This window comes from Drosophila bipectinata, chromosome 3L, assembly GCF_030179905.1.
Source record: "Drosophila bipectinata strain 14024-0381.07 chromosome 3L, DbipHiC1v2, whole genome shotgun sequence".
In the NCBI taxonomy this organism is placed as follows: domain Eukaryota; kingdom Metazoa; phylum Arthropoda; class Insecta; order Diptera; family Drosophilidae; genus Drosophila; species Drosophila bipectinata.
The window spans coordinates 7,319,718-7,337,563 of NC_091738.1; the positions used below are offsets into that span (position 1 = coordinate 7,319,718).

General features: G+C 44.2%; 9 protein-coding genes across 18 annotated transcripts; 3 read left to right on the forward strand and 6 right to left on the reverse strand.

Annotated features, from left to right (window-relative positions):
• Window positions 1–377: 377 nt before the first annotated feature.
• On the reverse strand, window positions 378–3,484 carry Bet3 (blocked early in transport 3). The gene is made up of 3 exons (XM_017232824.3): window positions 3,344–3,484; window positions 956–1,366; window positions 378–884 (listed from the first exon to the last, which is right to left on the reverse strand). Exons 1-3 carry the CDS (start codon window positions 3,380–3,382, stop codon window positions 798–800), a joined length of 537 nt encoding a protein of 178 aa, XP_017088313.1. The 5' UTR covers window positions 3,383–3,484; the 3' UTR covers window positions 378–797.
• On the reverse strand, window positions 1,462–3,485 carry Nf-YA (nuclear factor Y-box A). 2 transcript variants are annotated; one of them, XM_017232822.3, is made up of 2 exons: window positions 3,344–3,485; window positions 1,462–3,203 (listed from the first exon to the last, which is right to left on the reverse strand). In XM_017232822.3, exon 2 carries the CDS (start codon window positions 3,163–3,165, stop codon window positions 2,047–2,049), a length of 1,119 nt encoding a protein of 372 aa, XP_017088311.2. In that variant the 5' UTR covers window positions 3,166–3,203; window positions 3,344–3,485; the 3' UTR covers window positions 1,462–2,046. The 2 variants fall into 2 exon arrangements, with proteins under 2 accessions (XP_017088311.2, XP_017088312.2); XM_017232823.3 differs by having other exon boundaries at window positions 3,271–3,403.
• Window positions 3,486–3,557: 72 nt separating this feature from the next.
• LOC108119585 (TOM1-like protein 2) lies at window positions 3,558–7,532 on the forward strand. 2 transcript variants are annotated; one of them, XM_017232839.3, is made up of 6 exons: window positions 3,558–3,774; window positions 5,091–5,542; window positions 5,597–6,306; window positions 6,370–6,490; window positions 6,698–6,748; window positions 6,915–7,532. In XM_017232839.3, the coding sequence occupies exons 1-6, from the start codon at window positions 3,708–3,710 to the stop codon at window positions 7,122–7,124; spliced, it is 1,611 nt and encodes a 536-aa protein (XP_017088328.2). In that variant the 5' UTR covers window positions 3,558–3,707; the 3' UTR covers window positions 7,125–7,532. The 2 variants fall into 2 exon arrangements, with proteins under 2 accessions (XP_017088328.2, XP_017088330.2); XM_017232841.3 differs by lacking the exon at window positions 6,698–6,748.
• LOC108119586 (DNA repair protein XRCC4) lies at window positions 7,418–8,543 on the reverse strand. The gene is made up of 2 exons (XM_017232842.3): window positions 8,436–8,543; window positions 7,418–8,378 (listed from the first exon to the last, which is right to left on the reverse strand). Exon 2 carries the CDS (start codon window positions 8,272–8,274, stop codon window positions 7,579–7,581), a length of 696 nt encoding a protein of 231 aa, XP_017088331.2. The 5' UTR covers window positions 8,275–8,378; window positions 8,436–8,543; the 3' UTR covers window positions 7,418–7,578.
• Window positions 8,544–8,577: 34 nt separating this feature from the next.
• Window positions 8,578–9,489, forward strand: ghi (ghiberti). The gene is made up of 3 exons (XM_017232843.3): window positions 8,578–8,717; window positions 8,811–8,856; window positions 8,992–9,489. The coding sequence occupies exons 1-3, from the start codon at window positions 8,664–8,666 to the stop codon at window positions 9,132–9,134; spliced, it is 243 nt and encodes an 80-aa protein (XP_017088332.2). The 5' UTR covers window positions 8,578–8,663; the 3' UTR covers window positions 9,135–9,489.
• Window positions 9,490–9,586: 97 nt separating this feature from the next.
• On the reverse strand, window positions 9,587–12,731 carry phol (pleiohomeotic like). Of its 3 annotated transcripts, none has more exons than XM_017232838.3 (3): window positions 12,388–12,731; window positions 12,036–12,326; window positions 9,587–11,942 (listed from the first exon to the last, which is right to left on the reverse strand). In XM_017232838.3, exons 2-3 carry the CDS (start codon window positions 12,256–12,258, stop codon window positions 10,243–10,245), a joined length of 1,923 nt encoding a protein of 640 aa, XP_017088327.2. In that variant the 5' UTR covers window positions 12,259–12,326; window positions 12,388–12,731; the 3' UTR covers window positions 9,587–10,242. The 3 variants fall into 3 exon arrangements, with proteins under 3 accessions (XP_017088327.2, XP_017088326.2, XP_017088324.2); XM_017232837.3 differs by having other exon boundaries at window positions 9,587–11,966; XM_017232835.3 differs by having other exon boundaries at window positions 9,588–12,326.
• A 492-nt stretch (window positions 12,732–13,223) lies between these two features.
• LOC108119572 (SAC3 domain-containing protein 1) lies at window positions 13,224–14,747 on the reverse strand. Of its 6 annotated transcripts, none has more exons than XM_070280533.1 (5): window positions 14,625–14,747; window positions 14,446–14,527; window positions 14,215–14,388; window positions 13,624–14,160; window positions 13,224–13,562 (listed from the first exon to the last, which is right to left on the reverse strand). In XM_070280533.1, the coding sequence occupies exons 2-5, from the start codon at window positions 14,499–14,501 to the stop codon at window positions 13,283–13,285; spliced, it is 1,047 nt and encodes a 348-aa protein (XP_070136634.1). In that variant the 5' UTR covers window positions 14,502–14,527; window positions 14,625–14,747; the 3' UTR covers window positions 13,224–13,282. The 6 variants fall into 6 exon arrangements, with proteins under 6 accessions (XP_070136634.1, XP_070136635.1, XP_070136633.1 ...); XM_070280534.1 differs by having other exon boundaries at window positions 14,643–14,720; XM_070280532.1 differs by having other exon boundaries at window positions 14,593–14,720.
• Window positions 14,748–14,817: 70 nt separating this feature from the next.
• LOC108119571 (GDP-D-glucose phosphorylase 1) lies at window positions 14,818–16,214 on the forward strand. Its single transcript, XM_017232808.3, has 3 exons — window positions 14,818–15,207; window positions 15,260–15,965; window positions 16,023–16,214. The coding sequence occupies exons 1-3, from the start codon at window positions 14,818–14,820 to the stop codon at window positions 16,172–16,174; spliced, it is 1,248 nt and encodes a 415-aa protein (XP_017088297.2). The 3' UTR covers window positions 16,175–16,214.
• Window positions 16,215–16,218: 4 nt separating this feature from the next.
• Window positions 16,219–17,629, reverse strand: LOC108119570 (queuine tRNA-ribosyltransferase accessory subunit 2). Its single transcript, XM_017232807.3, has 2 exons — window positions 16,484–17,629; window positions 16,219–16,431 (listed from the first exon to the last, which is right to left on the reverse strand). Exons 1-2 carry the CDS (start codon window positions 17,542–17,544, stop codon window positions 16,239–16,241), a joined length of 1,254 nt encoding a protein of 417 aa, XP_017088296.2. The 5' UTR covers window positions 17,545–17,629; the 3' UTR covers window positions 16,219–16,238.
• Between the last annotated feature and the right edge of the window lie 217 nt (window positions 17,630–17,846).

Here is a 17,846-nt window from a genome sequence, read left to right on the forward strand (position 1 = left end):
AATAGGAACCAAAACCAAAATTGTTGAAACAGTTTGTGTTGCATTTAAAGTGAAAATGATTCATCAAGAAATTGTGATCCCAGCGGAGGCTGGCCGCGCTACAACCATCCAATGATGACTACATTTTTATACCCCAAAGTACATATCTAGTAATCCAAAGCAGCTTCCGCCAAGCCTTTTGCCAATTGTCGCCATAAATCCATTATAGGGCGATATCGAGAGCTTATCTAAAGTTATAGCTCCCCTTAATGATTAATCTAAAGCTCTTGTTTTTGTACTTTTATATATATTACACACATGTTTATATATTTAACTTGTTTATCTAGAACTAACCATTATAATTTAATATTTACCCCCGATCCAAGGCAAATCATGGAATATTTATGAGGAGGGGTTCAAATAATATTATATGTAAAATATATCAGATTACTTTCATGTTTCTTTTTTTTTTTTATCGGGTTTATGACGCTTTATAACATGCCAAATATGAACAGATAATTAGTTGTTACTGTTGTCTTTTATGTCCAAAAACAAATCATCTGTATAAAGTCGAATAAAACATAAAACTAAACTTGTTGTAAGGATTATTATTGCTCCAATATTGCTGCTCCAGCTGTAGATGTTGCTTGTTGCCCATGCTGTTGCTGCTCCTGCTCCTGCTGCTGTTGCTGTTGCTTTTGTTGGCTCCGGAATGTGGACTGCAGATGCTGAGATGCGGCTTTTAATTCTACAGAATGTGCTTCTTGACCCCTTAAATGTGTATACTCCTAGTACTCGCTCTGATCCACACTTGTTTTCTAATCCTCGCCAGCTGGTATGACCTCCTCTAGACGCCGCACGAACTTAACGCGCAGCTCCGTCACATTATCGCCCTTCAGCTGATCCTGCGACCACACACAAAGCACACTAGATTAGAGACAAAGCGAACCAAGTATTCCACATGAACATGACTTGCCTGCACGAACCAGCACTGCACCTCCAACTGTACCATCTCCAGAGCACCGCGGATGCAGCCGCTCAGGATGGCACTATAGCGTAGATTGGTCAAGTCCGGCGGCAGCTCGACGAACTCCGTCAGCGGATTGCTGTCGAACAAGAGCGAGAACTCGTCGGACGACGGCGACCAGTTTGAGATGGTGGGCTGGATGTTGAGGTAGATGCGGAACGCCTGCTGTACCCTGTCCGCTGTTTCTCGCAACTCCAAACACCGGGGCGCCGAGGTGCGGGCCAGAAAATCCTCAATCAGGCGCATGCCCATATTGTAGCCGATCCGCTCCAGCTGCTTGTTCACATCCTCGACGTTCTCGAAGTCGCGCAACATCTGGGTGACCAGTGCCCCGTAGGTGAGTGTCAGGAACTCCGAGTTCTGGGTTTTTTTCGTACAAATGGAAATGAAATAGAAAGTAAAGAAAAGCAGACAGCGAATAAAAATCAATCCACAACAACCACAAATCAAACATGTTCTTAAGTTTAAAAACAATTCTTGGTATTTATTGAGTGGAATTTCTGATTGCATTTGTATCTGCCCCTCATAAGTATCTTATTTTGTCGGTAATTGTTTGGGTTTAAGGTTAAGTATTTAATTTCCATAATGCGGTGACTATATTCGTTTCTTTTCAACCTCCTTTCACCATTCCAAAAATCGCTACAAGCACATATGCCTATTTTCTTCAAAACAAATTAAAAAAATTGTAAATTTTAACTAAAAAAAATTGTAAATTTAAACTAAAAACAATTTTAAAAAATTAAAGACTTTTAAAAGTAAACTTTCCTTAAATATTGCATTGTTGTAAATGGTATAATTGGTGTATAAATAATAATATAAATAATGCTGAATAGATTTTTGGAAAAGTGACTGGAAAATGGCTTCGAAAACGAATTAAAGAAAAAATTACAACACCCTTGCTGGCTCCTGAAGTACAATAGTACCAGGATTTAAAACCAAAACTCGGATGGATTTAAGGTTGGACACAGGTGGGTGACACAGAGTGTGGCGTTAGCACGACTTAGGACTATGAACTATCATCTAGTTGTGTGTGTGTGTATCTACAGCGACGACTCCGTTTTTATTGCCGTGATGGTGATGCTGGGTGTTTGGTGCGGCGCGATCAGCTTCGGTGGTGCTCTGGCTGTGCCTCTGCTCAGGGTCACGCTACTGCTTTGCGACATCGGTAGACTACCGCCATCCGAGCCCGACTGATCGCCCTTCTCCTGGGCCGAATGGAACCGTCCACCCTCGCCTCGGGCCCTGTTCATGGCATGCCGGTGTCGAGATTCATGCAAATACTTGCAGCGCTCCTTGGGTATACGGGACTCCAGCTTCGCCCTGGCTTGCCGCCGAATTAGAATCCTTTTGTACTGCTTGGCATTCACGTAGAGCGGCTCCTCGTCCGCCTCCCCCTTGGAGCTCTCGTCCTCGCTGTTTGTATTTGTTCCTGTGGTACTGGTGCTGACATCGGCGTTAATATTGTTGGCGGAAGAGTTAGCAGCGGCTGATGTGGACTGCGGTTGTTGCTGTGGCTGCGGTTGCGATTGGGCCTGTTGCTGCTGCGGTTGCTGGGCTACCACAACGCCTGTGGCTCCGGCGGCCGCTGCTGCGGGATTGACTGCAGCCATGGCTGTCTGTGGCACCATGATGATCTGCTGACCACCAGTGGCTGTCGCCTGGCTAGCATTAGCCGCTGGAGTTATTTGCACCAGCTGTCCATTGATATTGAGGTAATGGGAAGAGGGCTGGGGCGTCAAACCAGCTGCCGCTGCTGCAGCCGCATTGGGATCCAGGGCGGCAATAGTGGGCGTCTGATAGAAGATTGTTTGGCCATCCGGCAGTTGCATCACCTGCATCTGTGGCTGCTGCTGCGCCTGAAGCATAATCTGGTTGGCTTGCAGAGGGATTAGTTGAGGTTGCAGACCTGCCGTTGCGGCCTGCGCCTGGGGTTGTTGGCCAATTATAATTTGAGCCGCTCCAGCCGGTAGTAGGCCCATGCCGGCGGGCATGGGTATCACTTGAATCGGCTGAGCATTGGCTGATCCGGCTGCCACATTGTTTCCATGGCTGTTGGCATTGACACCACTGTTGTTGTGGCTATTGCTGTTGGCGGTGGCGGCGGCGGTGCTCATTCTAGACGTGGCTGTGGGGCGTGTAGCGCTAAAATGGTTTTCCATAGCCCGGATTTGTGTCCCTCAAGCCCTCAACACACTTACTGGAAAAGCGAATGAAGCCGATTTTGAGGGTGGGTGGCACTTCAATAGATTCTAGCAAAAGCTAACCTTACAACTATTGCACGGATTTTTCCCGGTTCCAAGACTCCTTGCAGTTTATCCCCCATCTCAATCAACTCACCACTTTCTTAGCGTCCAGTCTGGAAGCTTGCCGGGACATTTTCGTGGATTTTCGTAGTAAATAGGTGTCCAATTGAAAATATTATGGCAGATTTCCCAGATTTTTACAGAGTTGTCAGGGTACAGTGCTGGTTTGCAGCATTTCCGCGCTGTCCAACACTAAAAATGCAACGCAGCCTCTATCCTGTAATCGATATCTATCGATTAGAGCCAAAGTTAACTGTATCGATAGATACGTTATGGAAAAACAGCTCTATTTACAAGTGCAGATGTAAACGCATAAACAATTGCTCCAGCGGAAAATAAAAGTAAGGCAGAGCAGAATCAGACACAATTAGTTGCAGACAGAGACAAGTGCTCAAAAAATGGCTTCATTCTTCAACGTTGGCGCCCTGGGCAATGTTTTCTCCACACCCGTTGGCCAGCGCATAGGTGAGTAACCCCCACCTCCCACGGGATCCACTATATGCAGCACCCCACCCCTCGCACCTTACCGCCGGATGTGGGGGTGTGTATATGAATAAATCGTGAATCGTAATATTTTTTTTTTTTTTTGGTCATATATGCGTGCATTTTTGCGCATTTGCATTGGCCCCCATCATTGTCTGATTGGAGCACTTTTAAACGAATGCCTCACCCAGGCATTGAGGCATTGGAAAATTGAATTTTCCCAACTTTCTTTTGGGGCCTCACCACAACTGGCACATTCATCGCTAACGTGATTTGTTGTTGCGCCAGTACTATTAACTATGGCAAAAACAGTTATCACTTTAACACACTGGCGAAATTCCTGATAAGATTAACCCTTATGCCAGTATGGGGGTGCCATGAAAGCAGGGCCATTCACAGGTGTGACACCAAACTGATAGCTTGTACACTGTATGTACTTGTGTACATGCATATGTATATACAGAAAAATAAAAACAAACACCTGCTCGTAGATACATGTATGCTTGTATAGCCGGTTTAAAACAACAGCAGAGTTCAATGTTTTGATTATTTTATTGCCCTGTTAGTTTCCAAAATGTTCAGTTCTGAATACGTAGGAAGTAATGACTAATTTGGGGGGTAATGTATTATTTTTCGCAATATTTTCAAGGTATTTGTAATTGGTCACCTTTGGCACACAATCGTATTGGAAGTTATTATTGGCATAGGGAACGCATTTTGGTTTTGTTATTGATGCGCTCTTGTTAGGTTTTTAGATTGCTTTTATGTAGTTTCCCCCCCTCCAACGGTAGTAATGCCAATTAGTCATCGCTGGTTACATAAAAAATGTGTTAATTTATTTCATTTTTTCCTTTTCCTCGTCATTTTGCCGTCATTTTCATTTGCCTCTATTCGTGAACATATGTATGTACATGCACCTGTTTGTATTTGTGCCTTACTAATTCATATTTTGTATAGTTTGTATTTTATAGTTGCCTTGTGGTTAGTTTTCCATTTAGGTTGTCTGATATCTGAGAGATGCGTTTCGTCTGAATCTCTCTATATATTTTTTCAAATCGGGTTGCATTCTCATTTTGCGTGTTATTGCACTGGAAAAGCTTAAGGGGGGCACTATATACGACACCCACCTGTTCTTAGACTGAAAAATAGCTGGCAATAAAAATAAACAAAGGGTAACATCATACAGATATTCGCTGGCTAAGTAAATAAAATTGTATATTTCACATAAACATACTTATTGTTAAACAAACAAATGCAAACCGCTTTTAACATCTATTTTTTTTTTTTCGTTCCTTTAGAGGCGGCAACTGACGCCAATTTGGCGTCGGAGAACTGGGCCGCCAACATGGAGATCTGCGACATGATCAACGAATCATCAGACACCGCCCGCGACGCCATGCGAGCCATCCGCAAGAGGCTCTCCCAGAATGCAGGCAAGAACAACCAGGTGGTGATGTATACTCTGACCGTCCTGGAGACGTGTGTGAAGAACTGTGGCAAGGCCTTCCATGTCCTGGTGGCCCAGAAGGACTTCATTAACGAGCTGGTGAAACTTATTGGCCCAAAGAACGATCCTCCAGCTGCCATGCAGGAAAAAGTCCTAAGCCTGATACAAATTTGGGCAGATGCTTTCAAGAACCAGCCGGATTTAAACGGAGTTACACAGATGTACATGGAGCTGAAGAACAAGGGAATAGAATTCCCAGCAAACGACTTGGATGCCATGGCTCCCATCTACACGCCACAGAGGGTAATATTAGTAACTAATACTAGTTAGTCTATATCTCACATTTGATTCTTTTAGAGTGTTCCCGAAGTGCATCCTCAACTGGTAGCCGCCCAGCAACACACAATATCGCCCCAGCACATGGCTGCAGCCGCTGCTGCAGCTCCAACAAGCTCAGGTCCGCTGCACTTGACCCCCGAGCAGGCGGCCAAGCTCCGCTCGGAGCTGGAGATCGTTAGCAACAACATGGGCATCCTCAGCGAGATGCTGAGTGTTTTGAAGCCAGGTCAGGAGTCGCCCGATGACTATGCTCTCCTCAACGAGCTCACCTCCACCTGCAAGGAGATGCAGTCGCGTATTGTGGACTTGATTGGTCGCGTCCAAGACGATGAGCTAACCGCAGAGTTCCTGCGCATCAACGATGAGCTAAACAATGTGTTCCTGCGTCACCAGCGATACGAAAAGAACCGCTCTCAGGCTCCGGGAGCCGTCACTTCACCGTCAGCGGTGCTGGGTGCCGCTATGGGTTTGCCAGGAGTCGGTGCTCCAGGACCAGGAGCAGTTGTGGCTTCTCTTCCCCCGCCACCTACCACCGCTGCAAGCAATGCGCCGAAAAGTGACCAGCTCCTGATCGACCTAATTGAAACCAGCGAAGAGGCGCAACTTCCCCAAGGATTGGCAAATCTTAGCCTAGGCAGTGGAGCAGCGGCTGCTACATCGGAACGAGGAGGTGCAGGCGCCGCCGATGAGTTCGACATGTTAGCCCAGTCACGCACCGACGGAAACCAGTAAGGCTTATAGTTTACCAAAAAAAAAACAGAGAAAATTAATAATTTATCCGATTTTCTTAGTAAATCGGACCTACTTCGGGACATTCCTTCGGTGGACGCTGCTGCCGGCAGTGTGGCCTCTTCCTCGCCTTACAAACAGCAGCAGCAGCGCTCAGCCGGCGATCCGCCGGTGGTAAGTAAAGTGAGTAACGATCCGCCAGCATCTGGTCTAACTAATGGCGTTCAATCCGTTCCCCTTACTTTTGACCTTATTTTGGCTATTTGGCATTATGAATTTGAAATTTTATATTTAAAACTTGTTTGGTTCTTTTGTTCTATGCAAATTACGTTCGGTTTTCGTTTATTTGATTGTTTCGATCGATTGGTTTCTTCTGTGACGCCCACACAGTCGACGAAAGAGAATGAGATCGATGAGATGGAGGCGTGGTTGGGCAGCTCAGTAAGTAGCCATATAGCTATAGCATTTTGTCTTTCTATGCTCATCTCATGCACAATCACTCGGTTTTGGTTTTCTTCAAATTACATAAACTTGTTTGGCTTTTTTGCTTTGTTGCACAGTAGAATATATATTTCATTAAAACTAATAAAAGATTTTTCGTATTAAGCACAAGGATATCGATGGCATTGAGGAACTAACCAGCTCGGAGTTTGACAAATTCCTCGAGGAGCGTGCTGCTGCTGCAGAAAATCTTCCAACGATCCATGCATCGAACTCAGCCGCCAGTGCCACGACAGGACAAGGATCCACCGGAGCTGACAGCTTACGAAAAACACCAAAGAAACCCGGCGCCGACGAGGATCTGCTTGCCCTTTGAGTGATCTCTCGCAGCTCCGCAGCACCATCAGCTCTAATTGTTTACTCTTCAAATGTTACACACCCTAACATACTTATGCATAACGTCTATATGGTAGCAACTACATACATATTAACACTTTATGTAAAAGGATTTTTCATTTTGAATCAGCGATCATGTTTTCTTTTTCGACACATGATTATGCCGACACTTGCAACGATAACTATTGATTATTCCAAAAACGATCTTCTGTTTGTCTAATTGTAATTTTATTCATATTGATGGTAATTTTATGTATTACGTTGTAATGTCTATTTGTTGTTTATTTATACATATATACATACTTTATAAAGATAATTTATTTTACAACAATCGAACGATCGTAAAAAAGAAACTAAAAACAAATACATTTCAAGCACATACCGGAAATGAGTGGTTTTAATAGAATACAAGCATAAAGTTAATATTATTTTGTTTATTTTGTGAAGGTGTCTAGATCCATGGCCTGTGTGGCAGCTCCATAGACCTCTTCCTCGTCATCGTCTGAACTTTTTTCTTCGTTTTTCGTTGACTTCTCCAGTTGGCTCTCTAGATCCCTGATGTATGCCTTCTTGCTGTTGAGAAGCACCAGAAATTTGTTCATCATCTCAAGCTCCTTGGCTTTAGAATCTTTCACATATTGCTCGTACTCTAAATAACCAGGGCCCTTTTTTTGGGTGTCACTGCTTTGAGAGGCAGGTGCTTCATGAACTTGCTGCTGGCTTATTTCTATTGCTGAATCCAGTAGTTGAAAGCAGTTGGAAACCTTTCGGAGGTTAATATCTAAATACAGAGTCTCAAATCCTTCGCACTTGAACATCTTGAAAGACAGTTGATTTTCGTTTTCCTCGTCAATCTCATAGTCAAATCCCTGCAGGCCCATGTTGGTGGTCAGTGCCTTCTTGCACTCGTCAAAGAATTCATTGTATGGTTGCTCCAAATCGATAGCTGCATTTTTAATCTCCTCATATTTGAGAACTCCTCGGTAGTTTTGGCTGTTAATCGTGGAAAGGAAGTCGAACTCGGCCTCGTCATCCAACCAACAGCTCCGCGCATAAATAAAGGGTTTTACGTCCTTCTGACTGTGGGACAGTTGAGTTCGCTGAATTAACTTAACGACGAAAGTTCCCATTTTTTAAATGTTTTTTAAGTTTCACAATATTTTGTAAACAAATCTTTTGCCGCTTTGGAGAACAGCTGATCGCAACTTGAAAGGGTTACCACGAATCGAATTACCTTAAAAATAAATGCATTTAATAAAAGTTTAATAGCATTTCTAAGTTTAATACGTACGCTATTGTGTCCTTCCTGATTACAAATCTCAAACCCTTTTGAATTTAATTTATATTCAAAGGAGTGACAGTCCTAATCAGAACTTATCCAACACTGGCTTGACAAGTTTTCCAACCCTGGTCAAATTAATATAAAGCTAGTGGGAGAATTAAAAAGGAAGCTAAGTTAATTTAGCCATTTTCGCTCCTTATTTGTTTGGCTCTGGTTTGCTATAATAAACTGCTAATAATGCTGGATAACCTTGTGGAATTTGCCAGTTACTGGTGGTTTCGCTACCTCATGGTACGTTGCGACCATAAAATTATGCGTATTGCAGAAGCCATGCTCCGAATTGGAATTTAACCGAACCCAATTAACTTTTTTTTTTTATTACAGGTCACTGAGCTGTATATGTGCGAAAAGTGGGAGCGCGTAACGATACGTAAGTGTTATTCATATGTTGGCCAATAAAAAAACCTAACCCTTGAATGCAGGGAATATCCGAATTTGTCATGTGAACTTCGTGCGAATTCTCACGCTTATCAACCGCCTATTATTGCTCTCGTTTTTTTTCCAGACGTCATCTTCATGGTACTGTTTTGCGTGTTCTGGTACTTCAACTACTCCATCCTGCTTTCAATAACGGGATTGATTACCCCCGGTGCGTCCATTGCGGATATAATGCCAAATGTACAAGGCCAGACTCTCAAGGTCACCTAATTGGCCGCAACCGTTGTTTTCGTTCTTAATATTCAAATATGTATCTTTGTATCTGCAATTGTGCCTGCCTCTACACAAGCTTTATCTAATCCACATGCATACCAATCGCCGGAACATCGGTTCAGAAGGCGGTATGACATACCTATGTATGTCAAAAATTCCCAGTAATCGCCAGCTGATCCGAACTAGAATCTGAAGTGGACAACACCCGGCGACTGTCCAGTAGTACAAGGCGACACCTGCAGCGCCGCACTGTTTAAAGTAGTCGTTATCTAGCCTTAGTTACATGTAGTAAACAAGTAAACAAAATAATAAATAAATGCTTTTCAAAATGGCATTGTATCTTTTGTAAACAGATTGTATCTTTAGATGATAATTGAAATATGCTTCAAATTCTTTCCATAAATGCTTTTAAGAACTTTAAAACACCAGTATTTTTTTCAGTTTTTATTAATTTGTAATTTTGAAGAGGTATTCCCTTGTTTATTCCGACTTAATTGAAGTGCTTTCATTTGTAAATTAGTTTTTATCGCGAAATCGCCTCTAAATCCGTACATTAATTCGTACTTCAATGTTTTAGATTACAGTTCATTACAAAAATATATATATATATATATATATGTATGTATGTATAGATAGCCTATGGTGTATGCGTTATATGGTAGTTCTAGTTTGTTTGTAGAAAAAAGACCGCGCGCGCGTATTGTTATTCGAAGACCACCGCGCACGATTTGGATTAGATCGGATTGGGTTATTGGCCGGGTTGGGGGTACGGGGAACTCTCTTAGACTAAGCTAAAAACTATTTTCTTACAACTGCGCTATTTGTATCCTTTATTCCATCCATGCAGGAAACACGTTTAATGGCTACCATCTAACTTCTGTTGCACTGCAAGCCTATTTGTTAGAGAAAAGTAACTTACTACTAGTTACTACTACGAGAGAGCAGTGGCAGGCGGAGATGATCACCAAGTGGTCGCGACCCCCTACCATCCACTCGATAGTTTAAAGATAAAGATAAAAACTGGCTACAACTAACTGTACAATCTGGCCACCAAGCACACGCCATCTATTCCCTCTACTCAGGACACTTCGATGTGCACTGCTAGTTAGGATGTGGGCGATCCCACTGCGCCATCCAACAGTACCGGCGACGATGTCATCTCGTCGACCGGATCCACGTATACCAGCCGCGGATCCTCGCCGAATTCTAAACGGCCATACCTAGCTACTAACGGCGTCTTGTTGCTATTGTTATTCTGGGGTGGAGCTCTCGGCCATTTCCGTTTGGGTTTAGTGTGCGTCAGCATGTGGGATTTAAGGTTCGTCGATTGGGCAAAACACTTGGAGCAGCCGTCAATGGGACAGTGATATGGTCGATCTCCCGTGTGGATCCTGACGTGGGTTCGAAGGTTGAAGTCCAGGGAGAATCTTTTCCCACATCCCTCAAAGGTACATTCGAATGGCTTCTCGCCCGTGTGTACCAGCTGATGTCGCTTCAGCTTCGAGCTCTCCACAAAACTCTTGCCGCACTGGTTACACACATGACCTCGCGGTCCGTGCGTGTGCATGTGCTTCCTCATTGCGGAGTGGTTTCGAAATTCTTTATTGCAGCCCCGATGCGTGCAACGGAACTTGGGCTCCTCGTCCTCTTCTCCTGCGGCTGCTGCTGCCGATGGTCCTGGTATCAGTCCAGCAGGATTAGTTATCGTCGGATGAGTTCCTATTGTAGTCGCTTTGGTAACGGTGGTGGGTCTCCTTTGGGGAAAATTGCTAGCTGCAACCAAGGGTGGAGGAGCCACAGCTGATGGAACAACTGCAGCATTCCGCTTAGCTACCTTGGGCTGGGCATTTTTCAGGCGAACATTGGTGCTGCTGTTTTGAAGCACCAGTTTCGGAAGCGTTGTCTGAGCGACCGCAAGGGGAGTAGAAACTGCCGTTACAGATGGAATCAATTCCACATTATTGGGCATATTCTCGATCAGCTCGATGTTCCCGAATGCTCCCTCCTCCAACTGATTATCAGCGTAGATGAACTGTTCGCTTAGGGGCTGGCTATCTTCCTCGCCCTTTACATCGCCCATAAATGCACTCACAACTTCCTCGACATCTGTCACGGCGGCTGCACTGAAGGGATCCGGTAGAATCACATACTCGTTGCCGATTCCGTCGCTCAACACGTCGTGAGTAATGATGTGGTCATCCATTATCTTTAGCATGCCGTTGTGAGATCCCTCGTTTCGGGCCGCGATTGCAGCGGCGGAAGCCACGGAGGTTGGTACGACAGATCTTGGCGGGTCTTCCAACTCCTCCTCCTCGTCTTCATCCTCAGAATTCAGTGAGGACCAGAGCGTGACATTGAACTCGTCCTGGGTGATGCGGATGGGTACCTTGGTCTGCTTCCAGCGCTTATTGGCCGAGTTCCCAACTGGACGAGGCTCAACACGACTACTGCCGAACAGCTTAAAGTCCTGCAGGGGAGCATTAGAGCTATTGGAGTCGTCAGCCGCAGACTTCATGTAGTAATCGCTCTCCAGCTGCTCCTGCTTGATATTGGTGGCCTCAATGGTTGTCAGCATCTCGGAGGCGATTTCAAACGCATTGGTCATGGTTGGCGCAGCGTCCGCTTCCTCCTCCACTGGCTCCCCATCCTCCTCGCCGTCGCCGTCGCAGGATGAGGACATTTGTAGACCGTCCTCTTCAATGTACTCATCTTCGTCGCTGGCTTGCTGCATGATAATCGGAGGTGGCAGAGCGTCCGCGGTAAGCCTGTCTAACCTATCCACCGGGTAGAACTCATAGACGTCTCCTGAGATAAAAAATTCACCAGTATCTACTACTATATTGTTTTCATCGTCGTAGTCATCAATAATCTCCTCAATCAAGAAGCTCTCGTTCTCACCTCCAATGTGCTCGCTGGCTTCCAAAACGCTGGTATACGGATCTTGCTCAACGATAGTCCCCGCTGGTACATGCGTAAAGTATGTTGAGGAGGAGGAGGAGTTTAAGGGTAGCGGTACGGCTGCTGCTGCCAGAGACAGATTCTTGACGATTGGTGCACGGAGCTGCTGGAGCTGCGGCTGGAAGTTTCCTCCGCCGACGCCGCTGTGATGATGACTTGTCATCGCAGTTTTCCGTCCACCTGCCTGTCTGTGTATATATGCGATAGATGCGTGTGTGTGGGCGCGCTTTGCTGTGTGTGCGTTTTCTCAATTAGTACCAGGTTGTATTTGGAATATCTGGCCAATACTTACTGCGTTCTTGATTTGTACGTTTCGGGTATTTTGCCGTTCCCTCCTCCGATTTTATCGCCCTTCTATTGTACTGCGATGTGATGCGATACTTTACGTTTGGTTCGGGGCGACGGCGGCAGCAGACGGGTACGCTTCGTTCGCTCCAGCCGCCACGCTCCGGTTGCTAATGCTATTTCACCTGAAGGAGCACTATTCCTAGCAACAACTGCTCCCGGAGACCACCGGTAGTGTAAATATTTTGAATTTTGCCGGTAAATATGGCGTATTGTATTTTCCAAAACGGCTCGTTACTTTCTCTCGTGTACACCTTTGTTAGTGTTGGTGTGACAGCGACAACGGCGCCAAATGCAACCCTGCGGCCGCTTTGTGTATATGCGAAGTGCAGGAAGGTCAGCCGTTTTATAGCTAGATTCTTGTTGAGATAAATTAATTATATATATTAAATAGTTTTGAGTATAATATTTTATAAAAATATCAAAAAAAAACATATGTTTTTCTATTTATTAATATATACTTTCATAATTCTTTTAATGACATTTTATTTGCTCTTGTTAGGGCATAGAGTCATAGGGCAGAGTTGGCTTTTTCCCGCCATTTATTATCATTACAGTTTATAGCATGCTATAGTTATATTATAATCAATTATAATAAGATAATTATAATCAATTAGCTTAGACTAGTGACTTTTCCACATTAAACCTTATACATATTTTTTAAATTGTAAAAAAATAAGCTATTGTTATTATTTTAAGCAGAGTCCTCTCTGTTCTTAATTTAGGGTTGTGTTCTATGTTTAGAGTTGTCATCGCCGCCACGCAAATGCGCAATAACATAAATAAAATAAATTAAAATTTTATTTACACAGTAATATTTACAAAACAATTGCAACTTGAACTTAAAACTTCTTCAGCAGCAACAATTCCGGCAAATAAACCTTTGCCAGTTTGGATTCCACGAAGGGTTCGCACCGCGGCCTCAAGGGGTCAACAGCATTATTAAAGTCAGTCTTATTGAAATGAACGGTCTTTCGATCGGCTGTCAATGACAGGTTATAATGCCGGCATTGTTCTTGCAGCGATTCCGGCTTGTCGATTAAAAGCAAACGCAACAAGTACGGAACCGGCACCGTAAGCTGCTTGTTGTTGTAGGCATGCGTGAAAATCTGCAACAAACTCCTGCAAGGATATGGGAATATATAAATAAATCAATATTTCAGATTGGGAAGGCGTTCCATACTTTCTCAGTGCCGGCAATTTGGTGCAGGCCATGGCAGAAAGAATGTGCGGCAGCTGTGGAAACCCCATTAGTACTCTGTAGAGATTTCCCTGGTGATATGCCAAACAGATCTCAAAAGAGAGCTTGAAAGTGGGATCCTTTTTTATGTAATCGGGCAGAGTAAGAGCACGCACAAAGGACTCGGGGGACCCCAAGTTAAATATCTGATACAGGGATTCAATAAGGCAGCGTCGCTCCAGCTCCCGAATGGTCAGGTCGCTGGGGGTCACCTGCTCCTCCAGTTCATCGTAGCAACGAAGCACACCGGTCAAGCACTCTTGCAGATGCTGGTTGCAAATCTTGGGATCAAATTTTTCGATGGATTCCTCACATAATCGATAGCGACTGTAAGCCAGGAAAATCACAATGGGCTCCAAAAGTGGAATGGTTTGACGAGCGTCGTAACCCTGGATCACGATCTCTCGACGTACGGCACGCAATCGATCGAAGATAAAGTCGTAGGCTACATTGTAAGGCTTCCGGGTATCCAGGAAAATGCTGTAAAGGTTATAAGTCAGTCGAAGTACATTTGGAAAACCCATTTATACTTGCTCCTTTAAGAGATATTCCACCGTTTTTCTCAGCGACGCTTCAGTGCGCATGTCCTTGGCCTGGGGCATCTTAACATCAGCGGCGGATCTTGTAAACTCTTTTACCAGGATTCCTGGCGTTTTTCTCTGGCCATTTTTCAGCTCGTAAAAGTGAAGGAGATTCTCCCGGATTCGCCTGAAAAATTGAAATAGGTGACTTTTGCCTTTATTTTTGGCTTACAAAATAACTCACATTTTGGACTCTGTATCGGGACAGAGAGTTTCGCAGGATCCTCGAACTTGAGCCATTTATTGATAAATATTGGGGAAAACTTCTAAAAAAAACAAATTTTAAGAGAAGGTGGGCAATGAAGAGGATCTTGGGCAGAGTTTTATATACATTTATCAGGAGGATGGAAATGATATTAATACCTAAGGGTTATTGTTTACCAGAAAAGTAAAATAATAGAATATTTGTTTATTTTATTGTTTGTATGCTAATATTGGCTTCCTTTCTACGACCCTGATTCGAACAGCTGTTGAGAGCTGTCAGGGTTTTCAAACAATCTTGGCTTTGAAATTTTAGTAACACGTTGGGTTAAATTTCTAACGTAGCCCAGTCGTAATGTTTGCGAGCTTCTTTCGACCGCTCCTTCGATCTCACCGCCAAATATGGGTCGCTTTAAGTGTTCACCTGAGAAGATTCATGTCCGCCGGCTTCATCAACAGGTATTGTCTGAGAAAGGTGGCAACACTTATGCCGGTAGCAATCATACGGACGGCAAACTGTTACCCAAACGAACCAAATGGTCCGGGAGAGAAGCGTAGGACACGAAAGCGCTCAATGAGCAGGGTCAAATTCGACATGTCGCTGGAGGGCAAAGCCCAGCAATATCTGGACGACCTGAAGGCGCGGTGGATGGAGCTCCATAAGGTTCCCGGCCTGTTTTCCTATCAGTTGCAAAAGACTCCCCGAGTTCGACAGATTCCAGGACCCAGTGGATTTTATACGGAAGTTTGTAAGCTAAATTATATTCTTTAGCTCTTACTAATATACATATTTGCAGCTGAACACGGACCGCTCCAGAAAACGCCGCCAGCCTCAGACCATCGAGAACCTTAATCCAACTTTTAAGCCAAAAATGTTTAATTTCAACAAAGTGGACCCAATGGAGGTTCTCCTTAAGATTGACGATGCCGAGGGAAGTCCCGAGGTGCAAATGATCATCAACAAGAGTCCTATCACCAAGTACCACACCTTAATCTGCCCCGAAGTGGAGAAGAACCATGTACAACGGCTCAACCGCGAGGTACTGCATTTTTCCATCACGTTCATGCGTAACATTGATGACCAATTTATGCGTATCGGTTACAACAGTCCTGGTGCCCTGGCGTCAGTGAATCACCTCCACTTCCACCTGCTGGAAATGCCCTACAGTCTGTACGTTGACCGTGTTCCATTGGAAAAACTAGCTGGGAACTATATTTATCGGCTAAGTCGGCGAGCGCCCACAGAGGGCATTTGTTTCGTGTTCGGCAATGAAGATAGCGATGAAGTGGTTGATGAAAAAGTGTCGAAACTTTACGAGCTTGCCATGTGGATGTGCAGGTGCAATATGCCCCACAATCTATTTATCACACAAGACCTGCGACCAGGAAAAAAAGGCGACGTTTTGGTGTTTGTGTTTCCTCGATCTGAATACTGCGTAAGCAAAGATTTGGCCGACTTCAATGTAGGATTCTGTGAGTTGGCCGGATACATTCCATTACCAGGTGAGATAACTATCCATTATTTAGAGTACTTTTCTAACAGTATCCTTTTTGAAATAGACCCAGATAGAATGAACAATATTACGGAACAGGAAGTACTTCTCAGAATCCGCACGGTTACTGGCGATGCCCCCAAAGATGCCTACAAGCAAATGATAAAAATTATTGAAGGACGGGAGGAAGAACTGTGGGACAATCCTTTTACGATGTAAAGATTGTGAAAAAATATAGCTGAGACCATTTTTATTAGAATTACTTAATTTTTTTATTAAATGGTCAGACTGCAGCAGCTACGAATCCCTTTGATATCGTGGCTTTGCTAATGACTTTGGTATTTTGAACAATGGAGTAATCCAAAGAGGAATCGCCATTCTGGTTCCTCACGAGGTCTATTAGAGCTGGCAACGTATCGTTGGCAACCTCCTCCCGTATCCTCTCAAAGAAAGCCATGTAGTGGTGTAGGTTGTGACTGTAAAAAAAAATCATTGACTGAGTTTAATTTTTGGATTGGGAGAACTTACATCATTAACAATATTGGTCCTAGAAGCTCGTTGGTTTTATAGAGATGATGCAGGTACGCACGCGTATGTTTCTGGCAGGTTAAGCAGCTACAGTCCTTCAGCAACGGTGTGAACTCCTCCTTAATATCATCATCCGTGATGTCTAGGAAAGGCATGTGCTCCTTTCCATCCTGGACAAAGGCAAATGTCAAGGCTTTGAAGTTTAGGGTCGCACAGTAAGCGTATGACGTGTCAAACACATCAATGCCCAAACGGATAAGTTCCAGCACCGTTATTGGCGTATAGGCACCAGGAATCATTCTAGGTTTATCTTCCTCTAACTGCTTAACACAGTGCTCTACAATGGGCAGAAGTTTTGAAGTATCCAGAGCAGTTGCCGATAAACCATTATTGTGGAAACCTTCTAGGACGTAGCCGCCATAACTGTCCGACGGCTGTTCCCGCGCATGCTTTATAGACTGCGTCCGGGCAAAAGTATTGTATCCACCTACAATAGGAGCCAAGAGGGTTCCCTTCACCTTTCCCCTCTGCTCATAGATGTAGTGCATGAACTTTTCGGTTCTGTCCACCGATTTTTGGGACCTCTTTTTGGAGCTTTCTGTATTGGTGTCTGCATCCGACAGACCTTGGTAGATATCAGGCTGAATCTTGGCCACCGCTTCTATGTAGCTTTCAGCAGTAAGCGTTTCCTTGCCCCTTCTCGTAAACAAAGGCAGTGTATCTCGATCGTTACTACCCGACGGCGTCGTTTCGCAAGGATCCCGCACAAGAAGCACATTTGGTTGACCAGGAAATCCAACGTAGTCGCTCACTCCTCTGTCTTTGTTGTTCCATTGCTCCAGGGCCTCTACCATATGTCCCATGGTGGACAAGGTGAGCTGGAGCACCTGTGGTTGCTGACTAATCTGATGCTCGAAAACATCTCCAGCCAACCACGGAATGCTGCCGCCCTTTGTAGTCTGCAATAAGAGCGGGGTCTTTAGATCAGGGCCTCCTTCCCTAATCCGCAGTTGACCCAACCGGCCGGAATTCTTGCTAATGCTCTCGATTAGGAACTTCATGCCGGTTCAGGTGTTTTTATTTATCTTTTGGAATGGGCTGAGGGCGCACGTTGTAAGAGAGTTATCGATAACGATAGAATCTAGTGGTAATAGTTTAGAGGGATTTTCTTTACAGACATTTTAAGATCAGAGGTATTTCATAATCATCAATTTGAATAATAAAAATGGCTTTATAACTTAATTTAACTTGAATAATGTATATATTTTATATATAAATCATTTAAAAAACATTCTAATGTTCTATATGTCTAAAAAAACACCCTTTATAAATTTTATTAAGTGGCAACTCTGGCAGTTTGGCG